Here is a 26,824-nt window from a genome sequence, read left to right as displayed (position 1 = left end):
ATGAACAACACTCCTCGCATCCATTCATAACAAGCACGTCGTTAGGGATATATCACACCTGATTGAATCTAATTAGGTACATTAAAAAATTAAGAGGATCTGAAGCTCCGATCTAACTGTCTGAACAACTGAGACAACACTGTGACTAAGGCTTGTTCTGCTACTATGCTCTTTTGGGATCTTGCAACACACTCAGGAAATATGCAAACACTTCGAAAAATTAAAAAGCTCTAGTATATAAGCAACTATAGTTTATGTCCATACTGAAGCACGTCATAAAAGGGCTTAACTAAATGCTCTATAAAAACTGGATAGTGTTGCTGCTGCTCAGTAGTGAATGACACAGGCACATTACTATTTCTAAGAGTCACAAACTGAAAATGGCAGCACTAGAATACGGTAAACACAAGAAATAACAACTCACATGAAGACAATTCACTGAAGTCTTATGTGCTTACAAGCCACTGAAATTCCTCAACTATGTTCCTAGCGATCAGTACATTTACAGTGCCTCTCCCCCTTTCATCATGGACTTAATTGTCATGACTGTTAGTCTCATCACCTACTTAAACTGGTAATTGAAGAACAACAGACTAAAATAACAGTTTTATTGCCAAACAGATCAAAACAATGTCTTTATAGTGTCTTGTAGCATAGAAACACAATTTCTTGTATCAAGAAGCATCAATTGCAGAAGTAAATCACATCTTGCATAATTTTAATTCTGGTTCAAGTAATGATTGCAGACACATGGCTGATTTCTCTGACCAAATGCTAGTAAGTATTAAGGTACTACCTCTCACAACATCAACAGTAGTAGCTACTTTATAAATTCAGTCTCTTCTCTTTCTGCACTATTTTACTACAACACTGACTAGTCTTCCATTCTAGATGCAACATCACTCAGCACGTTTCTCTTCTAAGACAGCTCTACAGTCTTCCTCTGACAGCTTCTGTTTTTTGAACATCTCCAGTAACAAATCAGTAGCAGTGGGTGGTAAATTCTGTGGACTTGACAATTCTTCCTGCAGAAAAGAAAAATTATTTTAAAGTAAGTATATTAACAATGAAAGTGTAATTTTGTTTCACAACCTGTTCGGTCAGTATTGAAACACTGAATTAGTATGAAATCTGCATCTTTTTAAGATAGCAACCAATTAGATGACGCCACACAGTTAAACAAGACATATGTTAAATATGGAACAAATTAAGTCATACTAAAAAAAAAAAATATATGTTCCAAGTTAAATAAGGAATTGAGTCCCAACCCCAAACATACACATTTTCAGTAATCTTACTGTAATGTTATCTGAAGGTAAGTCATTATCTTAACACAAAATAAGCTGACAAATAATCAGAGCTGTAAACAATAGGTGAAAAGAAATACGATGCTACTTATAACATTTAAACTGTCAGGATGACAAATTTTTAGGGAAGACTAGAGGATTTTTGTAGGCCTTAATACTTTCCAATATCAATAACATACATCCCCAACATCTGAGCAAGTGACGGTTTGAAGTGGGAAGCAGTGAAACATATTTATATCTGATATACTGCTGTATCTGTCAGTATATCTGAAAATGAACCAAAAGGAATGTGACAAAATGAGGGCAACCTACACAGTAAATATTAACCAGCTGTGTTCAAAAGAAAATTATGTGTATGAGGGAGGAGGAAGGAAAAAAAGGGGAAAATGATATAAATTTATGTCTGCAAGCGTGTGAAATTTGAGTTCAAGAATTCAAATACTATAAATGTGAAGCAACGAAAGAAGTGCATCAACAAATATTAAGTGCTAATCACATGTTTTTTAGTCTGAACAATTTATTCAAGTCATGACTGATATCACAGAAGAATAAAATCCAGCCATACATGACACTATTACTGCTGATAATTTTATATACTTATGAAACTTAGGTAGATCAGCAACACCTGAAGAGGCAATCTGTGCCTTCAAGAAGAAGGTACTTCAAAAGATCTGCGGAGCTGTCTAAATATCCTGGAAGGTAAATGGGAATGAAGAACGAAAGAAGAGCTGTACCAGTGGTTTGGAAAGTCACACATTGGCAGAATACTAGAACACAAGAGAGAACATTGGTTTGGTCACATCATTCGAGCTGATAGATCCCTCCTGTACTGAGTTCTCCATTCTCAACCTGCTGGAAAACAAAAACATACAAGGGGAAGTCCAAGGTTGTGAGGGAAGGACAACATATTAACTATCCTTAAACAAGTGGAGCCAACAGCGGTGGGAGATGAAGCTACGGACTGGCAACAATGGACTACTATCTGCAATAGATATCTCCTCTGTTGCAATTGACTGATCTCCTTTTTTATTATACTTTTTTCAGTGTGTTATTTCATATTTTTTTAAAGTAAGGTGTTTTTCTTCCTTTTGTAGGGTGGTTACTTCTTTGTTTTCCTGCTGTAGGCCTTAAAAACCTGTTACTGCAGCAAAGGATGACAAAGTGTGTGTAATTCAAACAGATGTTTGTTACTGTAAGTCCACCCAATTAGTTGGAAAAAGGAGCCAAAGTATATTCATTAACACTCTGGCAGTGCAAGAGGCACCAGAATCATATAATCACCCCAAACATCACAAAGTTAACAATGAAACATGAAACTGCTCAACAATGTAATTTTCTTTATATACTCCCATTGATTAAACACTTGTTTCAGCTTCTGCAAACTACTGTAACAACTATCATAACAGAATACACAACAAAACTACATTTTTTTTATTTAGTTTTCCACAGTAATCAAACTGATGGCTTTTGCACATCAAACAATACTGTGACAATCATTATACTCACAAAAGATATGTTCCATATTGTAGTGCTTCATAACATCTATTAAATGTATTTAACAACAAAAACACCAATTTTTGACAAAATAATTTAACTGCATACATAAAAAATCTACTCACCAAGCGATGGCAGAACATACACACAAAAGAAGGTTGTAATTAGGTAAGTTTTCAGAGCCAATGGCTCCTTCTTCAGGCAGAAGGGTTGAAGGGGAACAAACCGAGTTTGGCCAACCTCCTTAACATCCCACAGCCTCCACCACTGCCTCCCAGACCCAGAATAGCCCATAATCACATGAACCAGTCACAACAGTACAGTTTTCTTAACCTCTCATATAAAGCACTCTCCTCTTCTGAATTATCTGTATTATCTAAGGGTCTCACTCTCAACCCTAAACCTGCATTTGATCATGCTGCTTTAGTGAATGACCTACTTTCCTTCGCATGTAAATCAACAGGAAATATCACTTTGCAACCCATCCCAAAACCTTTCCAACAACAAACCTGATGTTGAACCCTGCCTTGAACAGTTCAGACCATAATCCCAACTTGATCCACCACCACTACCTCAAGATCATCCCTTATAAGCCTTCAAAGAATTCCTCACATCCAGCATTGCTTCATAACTCTTCCTGTGGTCCCTACAACATGATCCTAACCTGTCCTCTGCAGAACTGCAGGCTCTACGTGTGCTAAAAACTGATGACTCCATCATTAACCTACCAAAAGACAAAGGACCTCAATCCATAGAACTTCTCACCCCATACAAACCACACACCCCTACCTTTTACCTTCTTCCTAATATCCAGAAACCCAATCATCCTGCCCATCCTACAGTTGCTGGCTTCAAAGCATCCACCGAACATATATCTGCTTTAGTTGATCAGCACCTGCAACTCATAGTACAAAGACTCCCCTCCATGTCAACGAGAGCAACCATTTCCTAAATTGTCTGAAATCTGTGCCCGTTCCACTCCCACCACACACCTTGCTTGTCAACATTGATGCCACCTCCCTCTATACCAACATCCCCATGTACATGGTCTGTCTACTGCTAAACATTTTCTCAGTCAGCACCATCTGATTCCAAACCTATGACATCCTTTCTACTCACCTTAACCAACTTTATACTTACCAACAACTACTTCACCTTTGAGGGGCAGGCTTACAAACAGATCAGGGGAACCAGGATGGCTCCTTCCTATGCCAACCTTTTCATGGGTCACTTGGAGGGGGCTTTCCTGGGATCCATACATCTTCAGCCCCTGGTTTCGTTTAGGTACACTAATGATTTCTTTATCATACAGACTCATGGTGAGACTGACCTGTTAAAATTCCTGGAATCTCTGAATACCTTCTCCCAGTTTCCTCACTGAAGGCCAGCTAGACTCTTCCGTCCACTACCAACAAACAACAGTACTTACATTTTGACAGTTGCCATCCTTTCCATGTCAAACTTACCCTCCCATACAGCCTTGGCATTTGAGGCAAACATATTTGTTCGGATGCAGACTCTTTAAGCAGTACACCACCATTCTCACCTCAGCTTTCACTGCACTTAGTTACCCCACCAACAAAGTTCAAAAGCAGATTTCCCGGGCCATTATCACATCCAATCCTGGTACTGCTGATCCCTCCAAAAGACAACTTTGGAGCACACCACTGATGACTCAGTATTATCTTGGTCTGAAATGTATTAATCAGCTACTTCAACAGGGCCATGGCTTCCTAAAATCATGTCCTGAAATGAGATCCATTCTGTCTGAAATCTTGTCCAACACACTTATCTCCACAGCATTCTTGTCAGATCCTACGCTCCTTCTGCACCCATCTCCCTCCCTAACCCCTGTACCAGTACCCGCTGCACGACTTGCTTTATGCACTATCCTATCACCACCTATAGCAGCCCTGTAGCTGGCAAAACATATACCATCAAAGGGAGAGCCACTGTGAAACGGCATGTGTGTGTGTGTGTTTTTGGATCTGATGGGAACCCATCAGCGCCCTTACACTTATAAAAACAAACAAATGTGGAGATGAATTAAAAGTGTTGTACATACATGCACTCGAAATGACCACACAGTCACTCTGTATTACGTGCACTAAAACCAATTACGAGGGAAGAGAGCTAATTAAGAAATTAAAACACAGGGAAAACAAAACACAGAAAAATTAAAAGAAAAGCACAGGGAAATGTGACTGGCTGATCACTTACAAAAATCTAGGGTGAGCTGGCCACCCTTTGACACATTAAGAACTTCTACCTAAAATCTTGTTAAAAGCATTGGACAATTCACAAAAACTTTACAACCCTAATCACATTCATTTGATCATTACATAAAATAGATGACAGATCCGCCGCAGTCTGCTGGTCAGCAAATAAAATGCAGTCCAATAAAATGTGGTGCACCGTGATCTGTATGCCATAAGCACGTCACATTGGAGGGTCCTCTCGCCAGAATGAGAATCCATGTCATACGGCTGTGGCCTATGCGAAGACGAGTAAGAAGGACCTCGTCCCACCGAAGTGGCTGGACGGAAGTACTCCATGGCTGAGTTATGGGCTTGATGACATGGAGCTTCTGCCAGCCACTTGTCTTCCCATCGACACGACTTTGTACCTCAACAGAGAGGTGATAGCATGCAGAGGGATAGCACACCGAATTACCAGAGGATCACTACATGCCTCCTTGGTTGCTTGATCTGCCCTTTCATTCCCTGCAGTTCCAATGTGCCCAGGTACCCAGGAGAAAGACACCTCCTTCCCCAGTCATTGTAGTTGTAGGAGGGCATCCTGGTTGTTCTGAGTTACTGTGTCTGCTGGGTAGGCTACAAATGTTGGAGAGAATAAAGGACGCTCAGAGAATCTGAACAGACGAGAAATCTAACACTGGGAGAACGTCTCATCTGTTCCAGTGCTCGCAAGATCGTATATAATTCTGTGTCGAAGACGGTAAATTCTGGACGCAATCTGACCGTAAGGACATGATCCACGAAAACGACAGAGTAATCAACAGAGTCGAACCTGCTTAGACCCATCCATAAAAACAGCTACATGGTCATGGTATCACAGAATATCTCATTAAAAACAGAAGCAGGAATGCTATCTCTCCTGTACTGCTTCAAATCTAAAATCACTCTGGGCCTCTCCAGTAACCAGGGCGGTAGCCGGTTAAAATCTTGGATTTGGGGTCGTATTGGCTCCACACCGAGTGACTATAGCACACGCTGCACACGGATTCCTCATGGCATTGTGGTTCATGGATGGTTGGAAAAAAGGTGTTCCAGAGGTGGACCAGCAACAGTATGGTGTGCAGGTGAAGTTGAAGCTGCAAGGAACTTACATGCCTGACACACCATGAGGTGGTTCCACCACCTCACCACTGATAATAGGTATGGGACTGGTCCAATAAGCACCCGTGGCCAGCCAAATACCCTCATGATGGACAGCGTCGATGATATGTAAGTACGAGGGCCTCGCTGACCCTTACACCGAGCAACCATAGTCCAACCGCGAACACACAAAAGCCCAATAAAACTGAAGGAAACGCGCCCTGTCCGACCTGTGGCTAAGGTACCTGATGATGTTCAGTGTCTTCAGGGTTCTGGCTTTCAGCTCTTGCAGGTGTGGTAATCATGACAATTTTGGGAGCAAAAAATGAGGCCCAGAAACTGCACTGTGTCTCTAAAATGTGGAATGGTGTCCCCCATATTCAAGGAAGGCAAATTAAAAAGATGACGTGAGCAATTAAAATGAATGAAAACACACACACACACACACACACACACACACACACACACACACACACACACACACACACACACACACTTATCCACATACAACTGAAAACCCCACCTTGCAGACCACTCCTCTAACTGCCGCACTGTAAGTTGCAACTGACGGCTTGCTGTTGCAAATCTGGAGGAGGAACAGAAAGCAGCAAAATCATCTACAAATAAGGAGCACTGTACACGAGTCCTTACTGTAGATGTGATACTGTTGAATAGCTATGGAAAAGATGGTAACACTTAAAACACTGCCCTGGGGAACACCATTCCTCTGCTCAAATCAATCTGACAGTACGTCACCAACTCGGGTCCTAAAACACTGCTGAGACAGGAAAGACCATATAAAGATGGGGAGGTGGCCACAAAAGCCCCACTGATGCAGTTGTGCAAGGATAGAGTATCTCCAAGTAGTATCGTATGCCTTACTTATATCGAAGAATATGCCGGTACAGTGATACTTACGGAGGAAAGCCTGCTGAATAGCCACCTCTAGGGTGGTCAGATTGTCAACAGTGGACAGACATCTTCAGAATCCACACTGAGAGTGGCTAAGGAGTTGCCAGGCTCTAACAACCAAACCAGACAACGGTTAACCATTTACTCCAGGGTCTTTCCTACACAGCTCATTAAGGCGATACTCCGATAACTACTGGGACATGTGCAGTCCTTTCCTGGTTTGAGAAGGATCAGAGTTGCCTCCACTCATGAGTTGGGGAAGTTGCCTGTCTGCCATATTAGATTAAAACATTCGAGGAGGATTTCCTTTGATGCCGCTGGCAAGTGTCAAAGTATGATGTACCAGATTTGGTCATGACCGAGTGCAATGTCACGAATTTCAGTCAATGCCGATTCGAGCTCCCACATGGAGAAATGGGAGTTATAGGCCTCAGAACTGTTGGACCTGATGTCCAACTTTTCCCTCTATACAGTCACATGATAGCGATGAAACACAAGATTCTGGCTTGCATTGGCAGTGCAAATTGTTCGTCTAGTATCTGAGCAATGTCTCTGGGTGTTGTTTGGAGGCATCCGTGTTTCAGCAGTGCTGCTATCGGTAAACGGCTGCATTTACCAGAAATCCTCCAAATGGCTTCCCATACTTTTATAGAAGAAGTGGAATGATTGACGGAGTCCAGGAACGCTTCCATGACATTTTCTTACTCTCTCTAATAAGGCGTCGAGCCTTGGCCCTTACGACTTGAAAGGCCCTAAGGTTGTCTGCTGTCGGTCGGCATTTAAAATGTCGAAGAGCTGCATGCCTTTACCAGACTGCGGAATGGCACTCATCTGCCGACCAAGGTACTGGTTGCCTCCTAAGATGACCTGAGGACTGGGAGATGGAGAAGTCAGCAGCATGATGGATCATTCGTGTGATGTGGTCCACCCATCCTTGGACGCTGTCGCAGCGTTCGAACACAGCCAGCTGGCTGAAACGTGTCCAGTTAGCCCTGCTGACCATCCATTTTGGGGGCTTAACTTCAGGTGGTGAGCCATTTAGAAGGTGAAGGAGTATTGGGAAGTAGTCACTGGAATGAAGGTCATCAATGACCTCCCACTGAACAGAATTGGTGAGGGCAGGAGAACAGAAAGAGAGGTTGTTGGCTGAGAATGACCCAATAGCAGTAGAGAAACATTTATGAGTATCCATGTTGAGGATGCACAGCTTGTGACACATCCTGGGGCTCTCCAAAACTCAATCCCAAGGGCAAATATTGGTTGAGCCCCAGATGACATGATGGGCATTGAAGCCTCACAGGAGGAGGAATGGTTGCAGGAGTTGTGCGATAAGACCCGTGAGAGACTCAGAGTCTAGTACATCTTGCAGAGGTAAATACAGTGAGCAAATGGTGATCCTTTGATCCTTCGACATACATGAATTTGAACTGCAACCGCTTGCAGAGGGGAAGAACTGAGGAGTGGTGCGTTTTAGTGACAAACACTGTGACACCTCCCTTGGCCCTCCTCCCCCCCCCCCCCCCCCCAATAGGTTATCCTTGCAGTATAGCATACATCTCTGTAGCACAGGGACATCTGTATGTTCAAAATGCATTTCTTGTAAACGAAACCACAAGGGACGTGCCTGTGGTAGAAGTTTCAGTTCTTCCACATGAGTCCTGAACCCATTCATGATCCACTGTAGTATGATAGCTATGTCATTGGTGTGGTTTTAATTTATCCCTATCTTGGCACCGTCAAACGGAAAAGAATGACATCTGACAGCCCTTGGGAACAGCTTTTGACCTGAATGTCGTGAGCCTGTCCCTGCACCCTGTCCCTTCGAGGATGAGGGGGAACGGGGGTGTTGAGAGGCACTCTGCTTTTCTTGTACCTTCTGGATGCTCGCTGTGGAACTGCTGTTGGTCTTTCCTGTTGTAGCTGCCTGGATTACTTTGTCCTTACTTTTTTCCCTTGACATGTACACGTGCAAGAACAGGTGCCTGTGGTGGATATATAGACACATTATGCGTCATCTGTGTCGAAGCGTCCGCCTTGGGAGTAGGTTTCTGCATCATGGAAGAATATAAGGTAACAAAGACAGTGGATTTTGTCGCCTTATTTTCTTTTTTGGGTTTGGCATTGGGGATCTACTTGGTCACTTTTATCTCCTGTATTTTGGGTTCTTCAGCAGAAACAGTGCAGTCTCAGCTCCAGACTGAGTGATTCCCAGAGCAGTTGATGCAGATCACTGGGGACGAGCAGTCGGTCCCAGCGTCGTGAGCGACTTTTCGGCAGTTCCCGCAGATCACTTCAGCTCCACAGCTCATGGTTGTGTGGCTGAAACGCTGGCATTTATGGCACTGCATATGGTTTGGAATGTAAGGCCGAACATTAAGTCAAAGAAACCCCACTGTAAGATGTTCAGGCAGTGTTGAAGAATTGAATTTGACAACGAAAGTGACAGTCTTTTCAGTTGCTCCATTATTCCTGAACATTCATTGCTCCACATCAACTATTCCCTGGAATGCCCATTCTTGCTTCAGATCTGCTATGTCCATGTCCTTGATATCTCAGCATGTGTCAATGCCCTTACTGGAGTTGAGAGAGGTGTGCATCTCAACAATAACATTATAGTGGCCCAGTTTCTGGGATTTTTTAAGAAGGTCTACCTGCTTTGACCTGTTAGTTTCGATTAACAATATTCCAGAAAGGCCTTCCAAATCCTTGTGGATATAAAATGGGGACAGTTTTTGAAATCTCCCCTTCCTTCCTCTTTATCACCAGAAACTCATTGTTATTCATGACTCCATGAGCCCTGTTACTGCAGCCCAAAGTATTCTTATTACCAGGAGGACTTGCCTCTCCCTTCTCTTGGATGAATGAGTGTATGACACGTCATATACCAGCTGTTATGTAAACAGTGTTCGACCTTTTATGTTGGCATGACTACCACCAAATTACCAATTAGAATTAACGGGCATATGCAATGGGTGCATTGTGGCAACACGCAGTATCCTGTTGCAGAGCATGCCCTACAACATGACAATTGTGACCTCAGTGCCTGTTTCACCATAGTGCCATCTGGATTCTTTCCCCAGACACCAGTTTCTCAGAACTCTGCAGGTGGGAACTAGCACTACAACATGTTTTTGGTTCTTGCCATCCAGTTGCCCTTAATTTATGTTAATTTCTTTCATCTCAGCATTTGTTCACACCAGCTACACTTTTCTTCACTCCATTTTAGTTTTGTGCTCTTTCATTGTCTTACCTGTCTATTTCTCACCTCCCCCTCCCATCTCTGTTAAGTACAATGCACTTACCTTTTCATTCTTATTAATTTATGCCTGATGTTTAATCAGTAATCTCTGTCCTGCATATTACATTGCCTTTCATCTTTAAGCTCTCAAGTTTTTAAATCTCATCCGACGCAGTCCCCTACAATCAGTCTTTCCTTCTCATCCCGTGCGGTAAGTCTCCTCTGACCCGCAGTTCGAGGGGCTTTCCCAAAATTTATCCCTTTTCCTAGACTTCTCCAGTCCTTTTCCTTCACCCCTCTTCTTTCCCCTTCAACCCCTCTGCCTGAAGGAGCCACTGGCTCCGAAAGCTTGCCTAATTACAACCTTCTCTTATATGTGTGTTCTGCCGCCACTTGGTGAGTAAATTTTTTATCAATCCAGTCAAATTATTATACGTAGTTGCTACATTGCAATTCATATGCTACAGCTCTACTCCTAACTCACAGTGTTTCACAACACAGCATTATCCCAAAATACTTCAGAGATGGTAGACTACCCAGTTAAGATTCTTTGAAGTTTGCTTCATAATTTTACATATTCTGTGGCTACTAAAAATGTCTGTAATTTTACAGATATGATAGATTCTCTCTGTAAAAATGGAGCTACATGCTTGATGGTTACATAACTGGATTCTTTCTTTAATCTGACTCTATAGCAAAATATGATAAATGAAACCCAAAAATAAACAGATACTATCTAAAACTTTCTGGCAGATGAAAACAGTGTGCTGGTTTGAGTCCCAGTCTGGCACACTGTTTTAAACAGCTAGGAAATTTAAAACTCGTGCACACTCCCTTGCAGGGAGAAAATTCATTCTGGATATTCTATGTATTGAGTAGAAGCAATTATGAAGCAGAACTTAAACTTGTTTTTAAAACTACCATTATTTGCCAGGACCTTTAATTCACAAAGGTGGTTCTTTTTATGGATGCATATTTTTTTTCGCCCTAGTATGGTCAAGAGTTGGATAGTGGTAGCTAGCTATCTTTGTTTCTGGCATTATATTTATGAATACTACTATTTTCAAACTGTGAAATAATCTTCTCAAAAACTTAAAAAATGAGCAAATGTATCGTGAGTCTGTTGGTGGTAGGCCTATTTTTTTAAATACTTGCCAACATGAAGTTTGAGGATGGACCCAAGGTATCGTAACAGCTAATTTCTGTGCAATGAATATTTTATGTTTATTTCTGGAACTACCTCACGAAAATTATCCAAATGGCATGACAGTGTCAGTATAGAGAGAGGGATTAGAGATCAAGATGTCATCAAAGTAATGATGGTTACTAAAGTTAATAAATTCATCAAGAAGGCTAGGAGAGTTTTATGCTATAAAGAGCAAATAAGTAGTAGTTAACATCCCACTTAGACAAAGTTTAAAATGATTGTAAACCATGCCATGGATAATATGTGGCAAATAAAATGGTATAAAGAGACTGACAATGATTTCAAATAATAAAATTCAGAAAATGATGAGGAAGTAGAGATTGTTGCACTCTTGGTTCAAAAAAGAATGTGCCAGTGTCGACAGGCAAGAGTTAGTAGAAATTCATGTGCCTGTAAGAAGATTAATGCACGAAGCCTACAACAACTTCCACCATCATACCTTAATGAAAGATGTTGCTGAGAACATGGGGAAATTTTGATACTATGTAAAATCAATAAGTGGGTCAAAAGCTTCTATCCAGTCAGTCATTGACCAGTCTTGTGTGGCAATAGATGACAGCCAAAGCAAATCTGAATTTTTAAATTTCATGTTTACAAAAACATTCATGCAGCAGGATCATCCAAACATACCATCACTTGACTATAGCACAGACTGCCAAATAGGCGATATAGTAAAATGTCTTCCTGGAGTAGAGAAGCAACTGAAAGAGTTGAAAATAAAAGTCACCAGATACAGATGGAATACTAGTTGGGTCTTAAAAGGAGTACACTGTGGCACTGGCTGTTTACTTAACGTGAATTTGTCTCACCTAGCACAAAGTCCAAAGAAACTGTCAATAAGCCTATGTAACTCCTGTATATATGAAGAGTAAAAGAACAGATTTGCATAATTACAGATCAATATCCTTAACATCCATTTGCTGCAGAATTCTTGAACATATTATCAGTTTAGATATAATAAATTTCATTGAGACAGAAAAGCTTCTATGCACAAATTAGCATGGATGTAGAAAGCACTGCTCATGCAAAATAGTTTGTCATTTTCTCACATGGCATCCTGCAAACCATGGATGAAGGGCAACAGGCAGATTCCAGATTTCCAGGAAGTGTTTGACATGGTGCCCCACCACAGACTGTTAACAAAGGCACAAGCATATGGAATAAGTGCCAAGATATGAGTGACTTGAAGACTTCTTAGGTAATGGAATCCAGTACATTGTCCTTGACGGCAATTGTTCTTCAGAACAAGGGTATCATCAGCAGTGCCCTAGGAATGTGCGATAGGAATGCTCTTAATCGCCATGCACAAGAGCAGTCAAATGTAAAATAAACACCAGCCAAAATGGGATCATGGAATGGTTCCATTCAAGAGTAATAACCAAATGCATTAAGACATTTCCCCCACTGGGAGAAGAGACAATCTATTTCTGTTTCACAGAACATGGTCAGCCACTGATGGATCCACAACTGCACCCACTCTTGCACTTCCTTGTCTGATAAGCTGACATGCACACATCTTTCTTCAGGTCACCGTAGACGTGAATATCACAAGGTGAAAGTCCTGGCCTGTACGGAGCATGCTGCAGTGTTTCCCAGCCAAATCAATGAAGCATATCCTTTGATTGGCGGTGAGGGGGTGGGCACAATCATGTACCAGGATGATTCTGTCTGACAGCATTCCTTGGTGCTTTTGCATTTATGGCACACTGCAGTTTCTGCAAAGTATCTTCATAGCACTGTGCACTGATTGTGAGTCCATGCTCAAGGAACTCGATGAGCAGAGGGACCCTATAATTGAACAAGGTGGTCATCAATAACTTACTGGAACTTATTTTAATGGCTTTGGTTGTCTATGGCAAGGAAGATGTGGAATGTTTTCATTATTGCTTTTACCACTTGCCCTCAGGCTGTTGGAATGCCCACCTCCACATTACTAATAAGACATACGCAACATTTCACTACACTACACTGTTATAGAAAAAAACACTGCAGCACCCTCCATACAGTCCAGATCCTTCACATGTAACTTTCACATCTTTGGCAACACGAAGAAAGATATGCATAGACGACAGTTTCAGTTGGATGAGGAACTGCAAGAGTGAGTGAGTGTAGTGGCTGACTGTGTTCTATGAAACAGGAATTGATCATCTCACCTCCCATTGGGATAAATGTATTAACTTGTGTGGTGATTACTTTTGAATGGAACCATTCCCTGGTCCCACTGTGCTGGGTGTTCAGTTTTCATTGACAGCCTCTCATACATAAATGATCTCATGGACAGGGTGAGGAGCATTCTGCAGCTGTTTGCTGATGATGCTGTGGTGCATCGGAAGGTACCATCATTGAGGGACTGTAGCAGGATACCAGGTGGCTTCAGACAAAATTTCTAGTTGGAGTAAGCATGTAAGGTTGATAGTAGGGCTTGGCAAATGGTTGATTCCAGTTTACTGGGAGAATTTTAGAAAATTGTAGCTCATTTATAAAAAAGACAGCTATAGAACACTAGTGAGAACTATTACTAAGAACTGCTTGAGTTGGATTAAAGGAAGATGTTGAAGCAATTCAAAGGTGTGCAGCTATATTTGTTACTGGTAGGTTCAATCAGCACACAAATAATACAGAGATGCGTTTTGAACTCAAAAGGGAATTCCTGGAGGGAAGACTACAATTTTCACAAGGCACTATTGAAAAATTTATAGAACTAGCATTTGAGGCTGACTTTAGAACTATTCCACTGACACCAAGCTAAATTTCATGTAATGACCATGAAGATAAAGCAAGAGAAATTAGGGCTCGTACAGAGGCATATAGATCTTCTTCTTCAGTAGCACCACAGTCCCTGGTGAGCCTTGGCTGCTTCACCGATCTTCCTCCGCCTTTCTCAGTTGTTTGCTGTTCTTTTCCATCCCTGGCCTCCCATTCTGGAGAGATTCACTATTATGCTGTCAATCCATGTTCTTATAGGCCTCCCTTTACACCTAGCTGAATGGATTGCACCTTTCAGCATTTTCAGTGAAATTCTATTCTCAGCCATTCTCCCAACGTGTCCTAGACATATTCGCTGTGATCTCACGAATTTTACTATGTTCCTACCTTATCCTAACACTTGTAATTCGGCACTGTAACGTATTATCCAGCCTTCTTCCTCCCTTATTGGACCATAGATTTGTGTAGTATTTTCCGCTCAAAAGTTCTTGGTGCATTTTTGTCATGTTTGTCGACGTCCATATCTCTGATGCGTATGTGATAACTGGATGGACTAAGAGTTATAAATTAGCAGTTTTGTTTTTCTTGTAACAAGGGCATATCTGAAAAGGTGCATATTTGCAAAGTAAGCTCTGTTTCCTGCTTGTATTCTTTCCCTTATAGCATTTCCAATGCTGCTGTCATTTGTTATTAGGGTTCCCAAGCAGTTAAAAGAGGATACATCTCTGAAGCATTTCCCATTGATGTTTAGGTCTTTAGAGGTTCTTCTGGCCTCAGATTGTGACATTACCATATACTTAAGTTTTGTTTTCATTTACTATGAGGCCAATTTTTAAGGCTTCTGTTTCCACTGCCCGATATATTTCCTGGAGTGTATTGATATTTCTTCCTACTATAGCAGTGTCATCAGCACATGTACATATCTGGTTGGTTTTCATAAATATGGTGATTTTATTTACTACACTATGGAGGGCTACATTGAATAGGGCAGTGGAGATACTATCACCTTGCTTCACGCCTTTATTAAAATCAAAGCTTTCACTTGTTCTGCTAAGGACCTTTACTTCTGCTCTTGTCTCTGTCATTGTCATTCTGATTAATCTAATTAGTTTACCATATATATCAACTTCTTCCAGTACACTGCACAGTTCTTGTCAGTTTATGCTGTCAAAGGCTTGTTTGAAGTCAATGAATAGGAAATGCAGATTTATATCATATTTATAGAATTTTCACATCATTTGTCTTATCACAAATTGTGAAATAGCGCCTCCCATGACTCGGTAGATAGAATTAATTATTTATGTCAAAGGAAAGATATATTTCACGTTAACTGCAGCGATCATGTAACGCTGATTGTCTGAGTGTCAATGCCAAGTTTACTGTGATTGGCGTGGCATTAACATCTCTGTTACTGCTATAAATTATGATGCGTGAACGATTTTGTGCTCTTTATTGTTCTAGCGCTTTTCTGTTAGCCTCTCGAACTATCAGATTCTATCTTGTCAGTCATTTTAGCTCTAGTGAGCTCTATTTCTTAATATTGTAATTATCATTTTTATCTTATGACGTATTATTCATCACAATTACCGCGGCATTATTATTTCCCACAACGGTTTGCTCTGCTGATGAGCATTCTAATTTCTAAACAGGAAATATTAAACTTTATTCGTGATAACTAATTACATTGTGTTTTCTTTGCAGATGATGTCTGGCATGAAACTTGGAAATCTACGAAATAATTTTTCTAAACAATAACTTGAATTGTTGTAAAAAGAAGGGTTTTCACAAAATTGTTTAGCAGTTAGATTTCTAGAGTCTATATTCTATATTTCATCATTAGTCGACCCCACTTCTGGACACTAATAAGAAAAAATACTTTTCTTCGCAAAGTTTTACCCTGTTCTTTAAAAGCTAGCCACCACACATACCATTTACTGCTGAATGACTTCTTCCAGAACTTTGCTACAGAAACTACAAAATGTAAATCTCCTTTTGTTTAATATACTGGTGAAGATCTTATAAGCTGTGCTTAGTCATGTTAAACCTTTATAGTTTTCACATGTTGTTCTGTCCCCTTTCTTATAAATGGGGATTATTATTGCAGTTTTCCAACTATTTGGCATAGTTTCAATTTCCCATGTATCTGATATTAATGTGTACAATTCCTTTATTACAGCCTCACCATCAGTTTTTATTAATTCAGAGATTATGCTGTCTTCCCCAGAGGCTCGATTATTTTTCATCTTTTGCACAGCCTGAGAGATCTCTTGTAGCATTGGCATTCTTGCCTCATTGGCATCATTGTCTACTTCCTGCTCCACTCTTTTCTCCTGAGCAGCTGTCTCTTCATCTTCTAGACTGGTGTATAGTATATCTTTTAAATAATCTGACCACCTTCCCACTAACTGTTCTTCCTCACTTATCATTTTCCCATCTTTAGTGGAACATGCCATTTTTTTGGTTGGCATCTATTCATTATTTTGCCTACAGCATGATAGAACTTGCTTATTTCACTCTGTTCCTTTAACTCTTCTAGTTTTTCAAATTTCTTCTTAATCCACTCTATTTTGTTTCTCTAGCACAGTCTGTTAGCTCTTCTCCTTAATCCTCTACATTGTTCCACATTATTTCTGGTTTCTTCCTGTAGCACTTTTGTTCTTGCCATGTTCTTTTCGTCCACTGCTGACCTGCAATCTTTGTCAAACCATTCTTGGGTTCTTCTGTTCCTTCTTATGCCTATTATTTCTTCTGCAGCATCTTTAATGGCTTTTTCAATCCTCCACCTTTTGTTTACTCCTACTGCAGTCTCTTCACTGCTCAACTTTCTGCTTAGTGTTACTTGATTTTTTTAATTTCATCAGTGATTTTTCAGTTTGTCAGTATTCCTTTTCATCTTCTTTCCTGTTTTGTTGCCATTGGTTAATGACAGTTTCACGATCAAGACTGATGTTATCACAAAGTGGTCCGAGTCAAAGTTTCATCCTCTGCACCTCTGTACATCCATAAATTCCATACATCCTAAATATCAGTAAGGACCATGAAGATAAGGCAAGAGAAATTAGGGCTGCACAGAGGTATATATACTCCTTGTCCTATTTGCAAGTGGAACAGGAAAGGAAATTGCTAGTAGTCGTACAGGGGACCCTCTGCGATGCATTGTGTGGTGGCTTGTGGAGTATATGTGTAGATGTAGTGAATGGAAGTCTGCAAAGTAAGCCAATTTTCTAATACTTTTATCATCAAAATTAACCATTACACATAGAGCAAATTTTGCTGAACTCAAGCATATAATATTTGATCCAATTCAAGTTCTCATCAATATGCACACCCACTAATTTTGAACAATCAGTTTCACATATTTCCTTCTCCCTGTGCTGTACTGATGATGATATATCTTTTTTATACAGAACTGAATTAATTATAGTTTTTAAAGCAGACAGACCATTTATTATGAACCTGGGGATGCCCAAACAACACACACAAAGTTGGACAACTTGTCTCTCTGCATGTTACATCATCATAGGAGCATGTTGTTCCACGTGAATCAAGACACATAACACAGTTGTGTTCTACAGTCAAAAGTTTGTGTTGTTGCGGTGTTTGTTTCAAGTTTTGTTTTAAAATACCTAGCTGTGTCGAAGGGGTGCCTGCTGTACAGCAAAAAAACTAAAGGGCAGATATAATGTAATATTCATTCAGCTGCAGAAAGTCTGAACAACGAAGTGCCATAGAAGAGACTGCTTCAATGTTTCAACCTCAACCATGTGTTCACTATTACATTTCATACTTGATGATTACCTTCATGGCTTGGAAGCACAACTTCATAATGTACCATAGAGAAAAATTCTTAAGCTAGCTGCTGCATCGAGTAAGCCCAGTTAAGTGGTAATACGAGAGCAGAGGATACAGCTTCTAGTCTACATAATGTGTCTCGAGGTAGACAAGGTAGGCTGCACACATGGATGATGGAGAAAAATATGTCTGAGCACTTGGCTAATGCACCTCGAAAAAAAAAAAGACGAGACATGAGCTACAGAGGAGTGTCAATTGCACAGAAGAATCAGAATAAAGAAATCACAGACTAGCTGTGATGTCCAGTGAAAAGTACATAAAATTAAAGTAAAATATTGTGTTGAAAGAAGCAAGTGCAGGAGAGAGCAATTGAAATTTTAAGCAAACTATTATCGAGATATAGTAAACTCTCGTTTATGCGAAATGATCAGGACGGCGGCCGGATCAGATAATGAAAATTTCAGGTAAACCAAGTCCCCATTGTAATGGATCTGGGAGATGTGTTATTTTCTACTGGATTTGTCGATACCAAATCTAATGTGGGAGGTTGTAAACGTTTTCTTATATTTTGTCAGACTATTTTTTGTGAATTGTAATTTGCCTTATTTTATGCTAATTTGCTTATATGTTCGAGAGTGACAGCATATTGATTAATATTAGTAGATGTGACGAAGAATATCAAAGAGACTGGTTACAAGTGGAAGCTTGTGTGTTGTGTGAAATGTCTTAGATGCTGGAGTCATATTTGACCGTAGTCAGTCGGCAGTGAACTCTCGGTGTGTGACGGTGGAACAATGTGTAGGTCCCTGTTATAATAATTATTCGGAGATATGGTATTTGAAGCACCAAAAATGAGGCAAACGCATTGAACCAGGACATTTCCGCAGCCGACGAAACAGCATTATGGAATCATACTTTCACTAGATGACTGAAGCCAACACAAAAAAGTCAAATATCATCTTATAAACATTTCACGGAAAAGTGAGTACTGTCACGAAATATGCTAAATTCATATTTCACCATGTTCACATGTGAAACACCCTGAACTGCGTCGAAATGGCGAAATATGATCGCAAACTGTGCATAGGGTACGGTAGAATGTTATTGATATGGTTGTGAATAAGCCTGAATGTTTTTGACTGAAAAAATTATGTTGACATGTTGACAAGGCGCCAAAGTATGATTGAAAACTCAAAAGTTTTTAAATACTGAACAACAAAGCTCGTTTATTTTGCATTCTTGCAGAAAAAATCCACCTTATTTGGCAGCATGGAAAAAACAGGAGTTTTAACTTTATTACCTACTCTTTTTGGGGGGGGGGGGGGGGGGGAAGTATTACTGTACAAAATTATGGAACAAATCTACAGCTTACTCAAAGGAATGAAAAGTTTGTCTAGAGGAACTTTAAAGTAAAAAAAAAAAACTTTTAACTTATGGTCCTTGAAGTTCTAGGACGCTTCATTAGAATTTATTTATTGGTAAAAAAGTTCGTAATGTTCTTTTGTTTTTTTGGCTTGAGAAATTTTTGTTGCAGTAATATATCTCCAACACTGGAAACAAACGATTTCAATATAAGTCGCCTCCTCCTGTTGGCTGATGTGCTCCAGAGCGGTTTGGATCACTTTGTATCCGACTTTGTGTGGAATCTCTTTCTCTGCTTTGTCATCAGAGACACATTTTTCTGACACTTTCTTATTGGTCACAATTTGGACGATTTCTTCCTCAGCCAAATAAAAAAAGTCGTTTTCCATCCACTCTTCAACATCTTCGAAGTTTGCTTCTTCCCCGGTAGCTTCTCCAGTAAATTTACCACAATTACATCATTTTCATCTGTTTCTGGCATTCCAGCTTGAGCTTCGATGTTGCCTCCTCCTTCCCACACTGATGAGCTGCCTTATGATCTAAGAGTTTTTCCAAGACCTATTGAGAGAAATTGGAAGAGTTAGATTCCAAGCTTCACAATCTAATGAATGACACCTAAAACATCGATTTTTTTAAAAGCTTCTTCAGCATCAATTGCACCGATTAAGTATTCCAGCATCCTGCGTCTGTAATGTTTTTTTCATCGCCTCAAGAACATCTTGGTCCATCAGTTGACACAGAGACATGATGACTGGTGGGAGAAACACGATTTGATATCCCCATCTTGTTCATCATCTAGGTGAGAAGGAGTGTAGTCCACAAGAAATAGCGCTTTTTAAGGAAGTCCATTTTCCTCCGTGTATTTTTCTACAGCTGGAACAAACTCTGCCTGGAACCACTCTTTGAAGATGGCACCATTCATCTACGCCCTAAGACTGATTCACGTACCACAATGGTAAAGGTTTATTAGCTAGTTGCCATCTAAATGCTCTTGGTTTTTTGGATTTGCCAATTAAAACAAGGCACAATTTATGATTGTCAGTGGCATTACTGCATGTGAGGGCAGTAACAGTTTCTTTGCTTTATTTATATCCAGATGCCATTTTTTCTTGTTTAGAGGCAAGGGTTTTTGTTGCCAACATTTTGTAATGCAACCCAGTTTCATCACAGTTATAAAGTTGATTGCTGATCACCAGGATAACCTCCTTTGTCAATGACTGTGTGCAGTTTCTTCTTAAAATCAGCAATAGTGGCTTCATCCACAGATAATGATTCATCGCTGATGGCGATTTCACGAATACCATGTTGCTTCTTGAACCGATCCAGCCAGCCATCACTTCCAAAGACTCCTTGCTCCTTTCCTTCAACCACCTCATAAAAAAGTCATCACTTTTTGACAAAGTAGAGGACCTGAAACTGGCATACCTTTGGCTCTTATTTGTCCATGCCACAAAAATAAGGCCTCTTTCAACTGAAGATGTGCTCCGTTTCTCATTGTTTTTCGAGACTTCACTGCACTGCCTGACACTTGGATGGAACAAAAGTTTTCAATTTCTAAACGATTTGTCTTCCAATCAGTAATCATACTCCTACCGATGTTCAAATCCGCAGCAACTTTTGTGGGTGGCTCACCAGCATCAATTCTCTGCAAAGCGCAAAGCTTTTGTTCCAACGAGATCACATTCTTTTTTCGCTTCACACCCGTAGTCACATTCAGCGTTTTTTTACCGACACTCGACTGATTCTTTTTTGGTTTTTGGCCACTTTCACCTCTGGACATTTTGAAGCATGTAGCGCGAGCAAGAAACGTTAAATAAAAAAACACACAGGCGGACTACTTGACAACCCTCAAGATGCACTAGGCAAAGCTTTTGACTTTTGAAACCAGGCTGTGGCAGCCATTGAATTAAACATTCGATACATCTACCCCTCTCCTGCCCAAGCCAATGCAGCAACACAACAGTGCATTGTACATTCACTGTCAAATTGTTAAACACTCAGCTTCGTCTGCTGTACCAATAACAGGCAGAAAGTGTTTGGCGCAGCACTCCCACTGTTGGTTTCAACAGGGCTATGTCACACTGCCTATAGCAATACTGTCCCTACTGTACTTCCAAGGAGTTCCAATAAATGGCAATGGCATGAAATCAACACACACACACACACACACACACACACACACACACACAAATTGACAACACTCGTACTTTTGACATGGGTTAGTGCACTGATTGCCAGTGACTGCCGAAAAACACCAGTGAAAGCATGGCTCCAGGCACAGACAAGTTGAAACTTGTCAAGTGTCAGTCTAGCTAGCCAAAAGTGAAGCTGCGTGACACATCAGACAGTGTCAATGTAAGCTGCAAAAAAAAAAATCAGAAAAATTTGTTCGGATAAAGAGGATTTCGCATAAATGCGATTCGGATAAACAGGAGTTTACTGTACACAGATAAACTGTTTATTGAATGGAAAGAAACAAGTAAAGTGGCCAGAGAAGAAACTGCATGGTGGTTACGCTTTGTACTGCATCCAGGAAGCACTATTTGTTTTTAACCCTTGAGCAGGTGCACCTATGCTCCAACTGCACATAAAACTGTTTCGCCCCATTCCATTATTGTTCCACAATTGTGAGCCCATACCAATTCCTTCATTATCATTTCAGCTAACAGTGATAAATTGTGTTGTCGTATGGCCAAGTAAGCAGTACTAATAAAAAATAAACAGTGAACTAGGTAAGAAAAAAAATTTACGAACCGAAAGAAAATTACCAGTTTATGAGTTAGCAGCACAATCCCACAATTAGGCAGTTGTCTACAAGATAATTACCAATTGAATAAGTAGTTGGCAGGGATGCGATGCAGCTGCACTGTTTAATACTTGGATCGTTACTGACAGGTAACATCTGTCCATGGCAACAGAGTGGTATAAAGAAAGTTTATTTCATTATTGCTTAATTAAACAGTGCTTTAGCTCATTTTATGTAAGTTTATTTTATTGTTGTCTAATTATACTAAATAAACTGTGATTTTGCTCTTGCCGTGTTTACTTTGGTAACATAAAGAAAGTGATTCTTTGTAAGTATTCAAAGTACCAGCACGCCCACTCATGTTGTGAAAAACAGTGCGCCCGCTCAAGTGTTAAGAAACAAGGTTGGTTTCCCACTTCCAGGACTATCAATACTGGAAACATTGAGCTTACACTGTTTCACATGCTTTCCTGGTGTGCTTGCGGATGTTTTGCAGCCAGTAAAAGGCTAGTCATCTTCACTGTCAAAATAAATGTAGTCAACAGTGTACATAATATTCCGTTGAAGATTGTGTCATAGGTTGGCATATTAATGTGTTATTTGTAATGGTATGCTGTTTGTTTTTAGGGTGTAAGCAAGCAGTCTACCATAATTTTGATTCACAGATAATGCTGAACAGTGCAATTCTATTATCTGTTCCATACAAGATAATCTTTATTATTTTGTGTGTCCACAGCTAAGTAATGTAAATATTAACAAACACCACCATAGCAATATTTCAGGTATGGTTATTACCTCACAACACACATAATTCTAAATTAACATCTTCAAATGACAAACTTAACCAATAGCCATTGCAATTAGTAATTGAATAAGCTGTGCTGTTTAATACTTGGAACATTACCAACAGGTAACATGTGTCCACTGCAATAGTTGCAATAATGTCCAGTGTCAGGAATGTCACTAAGAGGCACATTCTGGATCTTGGTGAGCACAATTAAACACTTCACTAACCACATGAAATATGCACAGCGATTAGTACACGTTATGTGTTTTAGTGTGCTTGTCATGTTAAAGAAAGTGTTTCTTAGTATCATGTATGGCAATTGTACATCTGAGTCATGACACTGGCACGGCTCTGACAAATCGTGAGAATTAGTTACAAGTGTTGGTGAACTGTCAGTCACTTGAAGATGTTTGTTTAGAATAAAATCTGCCGTGGCATAATAAACTATCTGAAAAACTGCTGGGTTAATTTTTATTAACAACATCACACAAGATGTTGACTAAAATACTATTCTTGCTGTGTGAGACCTCCACACAAAAGGATTTACTGCGACAGAGACAAATGAATCTCTGTACCTTCGGGCATAATACATTTATTTAAATTAAAGTGAAGAAACTTTCTGGATGAGGGAATAAGACTTTTGGTGGTAAAACTGTTACAAAATCTGTTATACAAAAGAATATTTTCCTCACAGATATGAGGAATCTATCACTTCCACTTAATTCCAACAGAAACAAAACATTGACAATGGCTGCTACCCTTGGGGCACAACAATGATGATAGTCCTCTGTCAAATGAAATTTCAGTGGAGGCAGATGATAGGTAAGGATTTTTGAAACCACATATATTTGAAGGTATTTTGTCGAACATGGGAAAAACACTGGAAATAACACATGGTGAAAGTGAGCTGCATGATATTAACTTCCCTCTTCAACCCTCACCAGAGGAATCTACAGTCAAATATGATGCTGACTGCTCCTCTACTTGGCTAGCTACACACTGTAATGTGCAAACAACTATAGTAACGCACTAACAGCCTACAACAACTACTACTACTACAAGTCCTATATTGCAATGGGCTTACAGTTCAGACAGATGACTAGTTACATAAAATAACTTCAATGTAATGATTTGGAGAGTTTTGAGGGGAAAAAACACAGTGATAATCTGCACTGCTGTACAAAGGAAATATACTGATTGTTCTTCAGCAATTATAAAACTGTAAATCAGAAACAAACTTTTCATTTATGTGCGCTTCCTAAATATGACATGGCAAATGCAAGCAGCAGCACAAAAATGATAATCCCAACAGTGACACACTTCAGCAAATACAAAACATCTAAACAGGTTATCAACTGCCTTAATCAATTTTCTGAAAATTTATTGCAGTTATAAGCAGTTATTTGCATTTACAAATTGCTAGCTGTGCCAATCACTTCCCTGCTTTACTCCTATAGTGACATCACTGGGGCAGGCAGTCACGACTCATTTTGCATTGGGACAACCTTCCATTTAATAATCTTGTCAAGAAACAATAATCAATACTTTCCAATATTTCATTTATTTCTCCCTCTGTTAAGACTTGATTATGATGTTTTTAAAAGTGCCTTAACACTGTAAGGGAGTCAACAGTAGAAGAAAGCAAAATAACACTGGCCCAGAAAATATTTATAACAAGACGGATGTGGGACTGACACTTAATTAACCTCACAATAGACACTGGGAAAGTCCATTGTTGACACTGATGCAACGCTGCACTCAATTTATCAACCTGGGTAATAAGAAGACCAGCTTTGCCCAAGGGACAGTAACAGTAGCATTTTCAGTGTGCTGCTGTAGCTCTTCCAGAATGTGCTGATTATTTGAGTACGCCTGACCCTTCAATTGGCCTCACAGGTAAAAATCTCCAGGAGGCTGATCATGTGATCAAGGTGGCCATAAGATTGTACTGCCTCTGCTGATTGTCCTCTCCTCACTAAACACCTCATGCAGTTGTGTCAAAGTTGTCAAAGCGGTGATTGCTGTTGCTTTCTCTAGTTGAAAATGTCCACACAGTTGTTCATCTTCGGTGATGAAGATGAATTAAATTGATTCTTGACACACCAGTTGACATTAATGATTTCAAGAAAGAATCTTGCTACCATGTGGACACCAGATATTGTGCACCAAACACCAATCCTGAGATTGTGCAATGACCCTTGAAAGTACTGACAGAGATTTTCTGCACTACAACATATGCTCTGCATGTTCACGTACCCTGTTGGGACAAAACACACCTCATCTGAAGAAATGAAAAACTGAGGATCCAAAAGGACAGATTCCATTTCACTCTGAGAACACTGGAAGAACTCCACATTATTCCAGGCCTTTCTTTACTCGAGGAATGTTTTCTGACATTCCAACTCTTCTCGTTGATTTTATTCTCTACATAGCAACTTTTGTGCTATTTTGCTACAAGTTTTGCACTGCCAGAGGTTCTTCCAAAACACTTACAGTCTTAACCCTTAGTTCTGCACACATTTGTCACAGTTTGTACTTTGCATAACACTTGACAATGAACAAGTGCCGTTTTCCCATGAGCACAGTTTTGTATTGCATTCAATTGGTCACTAAAAATAAAATCTCTTAATGTTCTTAGTGAGTTTGAAAGCTTGTAGAATCAAATAAAACCAATGATACATTGAATTATTTCATGGGAATATGCTGTTTGATCTACTTCATGAATAGGTCTCCCCAATCTTTCCTGTGCAACATTCTCGTGTAGCTAACAAAAAAATATACTTGTCACAGAACACAAAATTAAACATTCAAAGTTTTCCTGACTTGCCACATAAGACTGAAATAGAAGTGCTGACTAAAACTGTCGTTTTTGCAAAAAATCTTCCTGCAACACATGTGCAAATGTTAGGTTAGATTTAATGACAATTACTTAATAATTTTCGTCCCAGCACACTTCATATTTTCTTTGCAGTACTACTGCTTGTGCAAATGACTGTTGTGTTGCTAGTGGCCACACATTATTATACAATTTCTGTTACTATCAGCTAGAACTATATCAAAAAAGGTTTCTCATTATGCAACTTTGTATTTGGCGTTTGATCTCACCTGTGGGAAAGTGGCTTTATTCATTTCTGGCTGCCTGTGAGTGAAAGGGTTCCACACACCTTGTATGGAAGGATGATCTGTGTGCCACATTTTGCGATAACGTACGAATGACCCTTGGTTCTGCGTGCATAAAACCGATATCCATTTGCGAATCTCATCTAATGTAAAGTTATGAACACTCATGTGATGATTTTCTCCGTTCACTGAAAGAAAAATCTTTAAATTCTTAAATAACGACAACTTTAACAAGACAAAGAGTATTTTGTTGCAAAATGAAAAACGTACGGTATTCCGCCTTGATGACAGGTGATCGATGTCGGCGGGGCTTTACGTACACTACGGTTTGAGGGTTCTTACGTGCAAAATCAATCAGGTCGCATTCAATGAATTCCCTAAAAGATTTCAAACAACAATGCTAAGAAGCACAATAAAAACATTGTATTCTAGAGTACTACCTTGTAAGTTACCTGACGCCTCTACTTGCTCCATGGTTTTTGCAAAATTTTATAGTTATTCGTTGCAACTGACAAATGTATCTGCCCAAACCATTTCCTAATGGTGCTCTCGGAAAACCCGAAGGCAAAAATAAATGAGAGTTCGACATGATATGAAACGAGTATTACACACACTGATTCTTACTTCTGTGTACTGTAACCTGTTCGTATCAAACACTGCCTCACACCGAATGCTGTAAACAAACACAACTCAACCTCTTAATCTCATGCCCCCTTTCCATACCGGATTTGTTGTGCTTGGTTGTTGTGTTATGATCGAATCGATTATTCGGCGTCCGACAACTTTCTAAGTCGAACGGTGTCGACCATGCAGTC

General features: G+C 39.9%; 1 protein-coding gene across 1 annotated transcript; it reads right to left on the bottom strand.

Annotated features, from left to right (window-relative positions):
• Nucleotides 1-593: 593 nt before the first annotated feature.
• Nucleotides 594-26,824, bottom strand: LOC126092450 (39S ribosomal protein L43, mitochondrial). The gene is made up of 4 exons (XM_049908051.1): nucleotides 26,462-26,824; nucleotides 26,280-26,386; nucleotides 25,995-26,197; nucleotides 594-1,025 (listed from the first exon to the last, which is right to left on the bottom strand). Exons 1-4 carry the CDS (start codon nucleotides 26,596-26,598, stop codon nucleotides 900-902), a joined length of 573 nt encoding a protein of 190 aa, XP_049764008.1. The 5' UTR covers nucleotides 26,599-26,824; the 3' UTR covers nucleotides 594-899.

Source organism: Schistocerca cancellata, chromosome 7 (assembly GCF_023864275.1).
Source record: "Schistocerca cancellata isolate TAMUIC-IGC-003103 chromosome 7, iqSchCanc2.1, whole genome shotgun sequence".
Taxonomy (NCBI): domain Eukaryota; kingdom Metazoa; phylum Arthropoda; class Insecta; order Orthoptera; family Acrididae; genus Schistocerca; species Schistocerca cancellata.
Note: the sequence above shows the minus strand (reverse complement) of the source record. Positions and strands in the feature narration are given on the sequence as shown.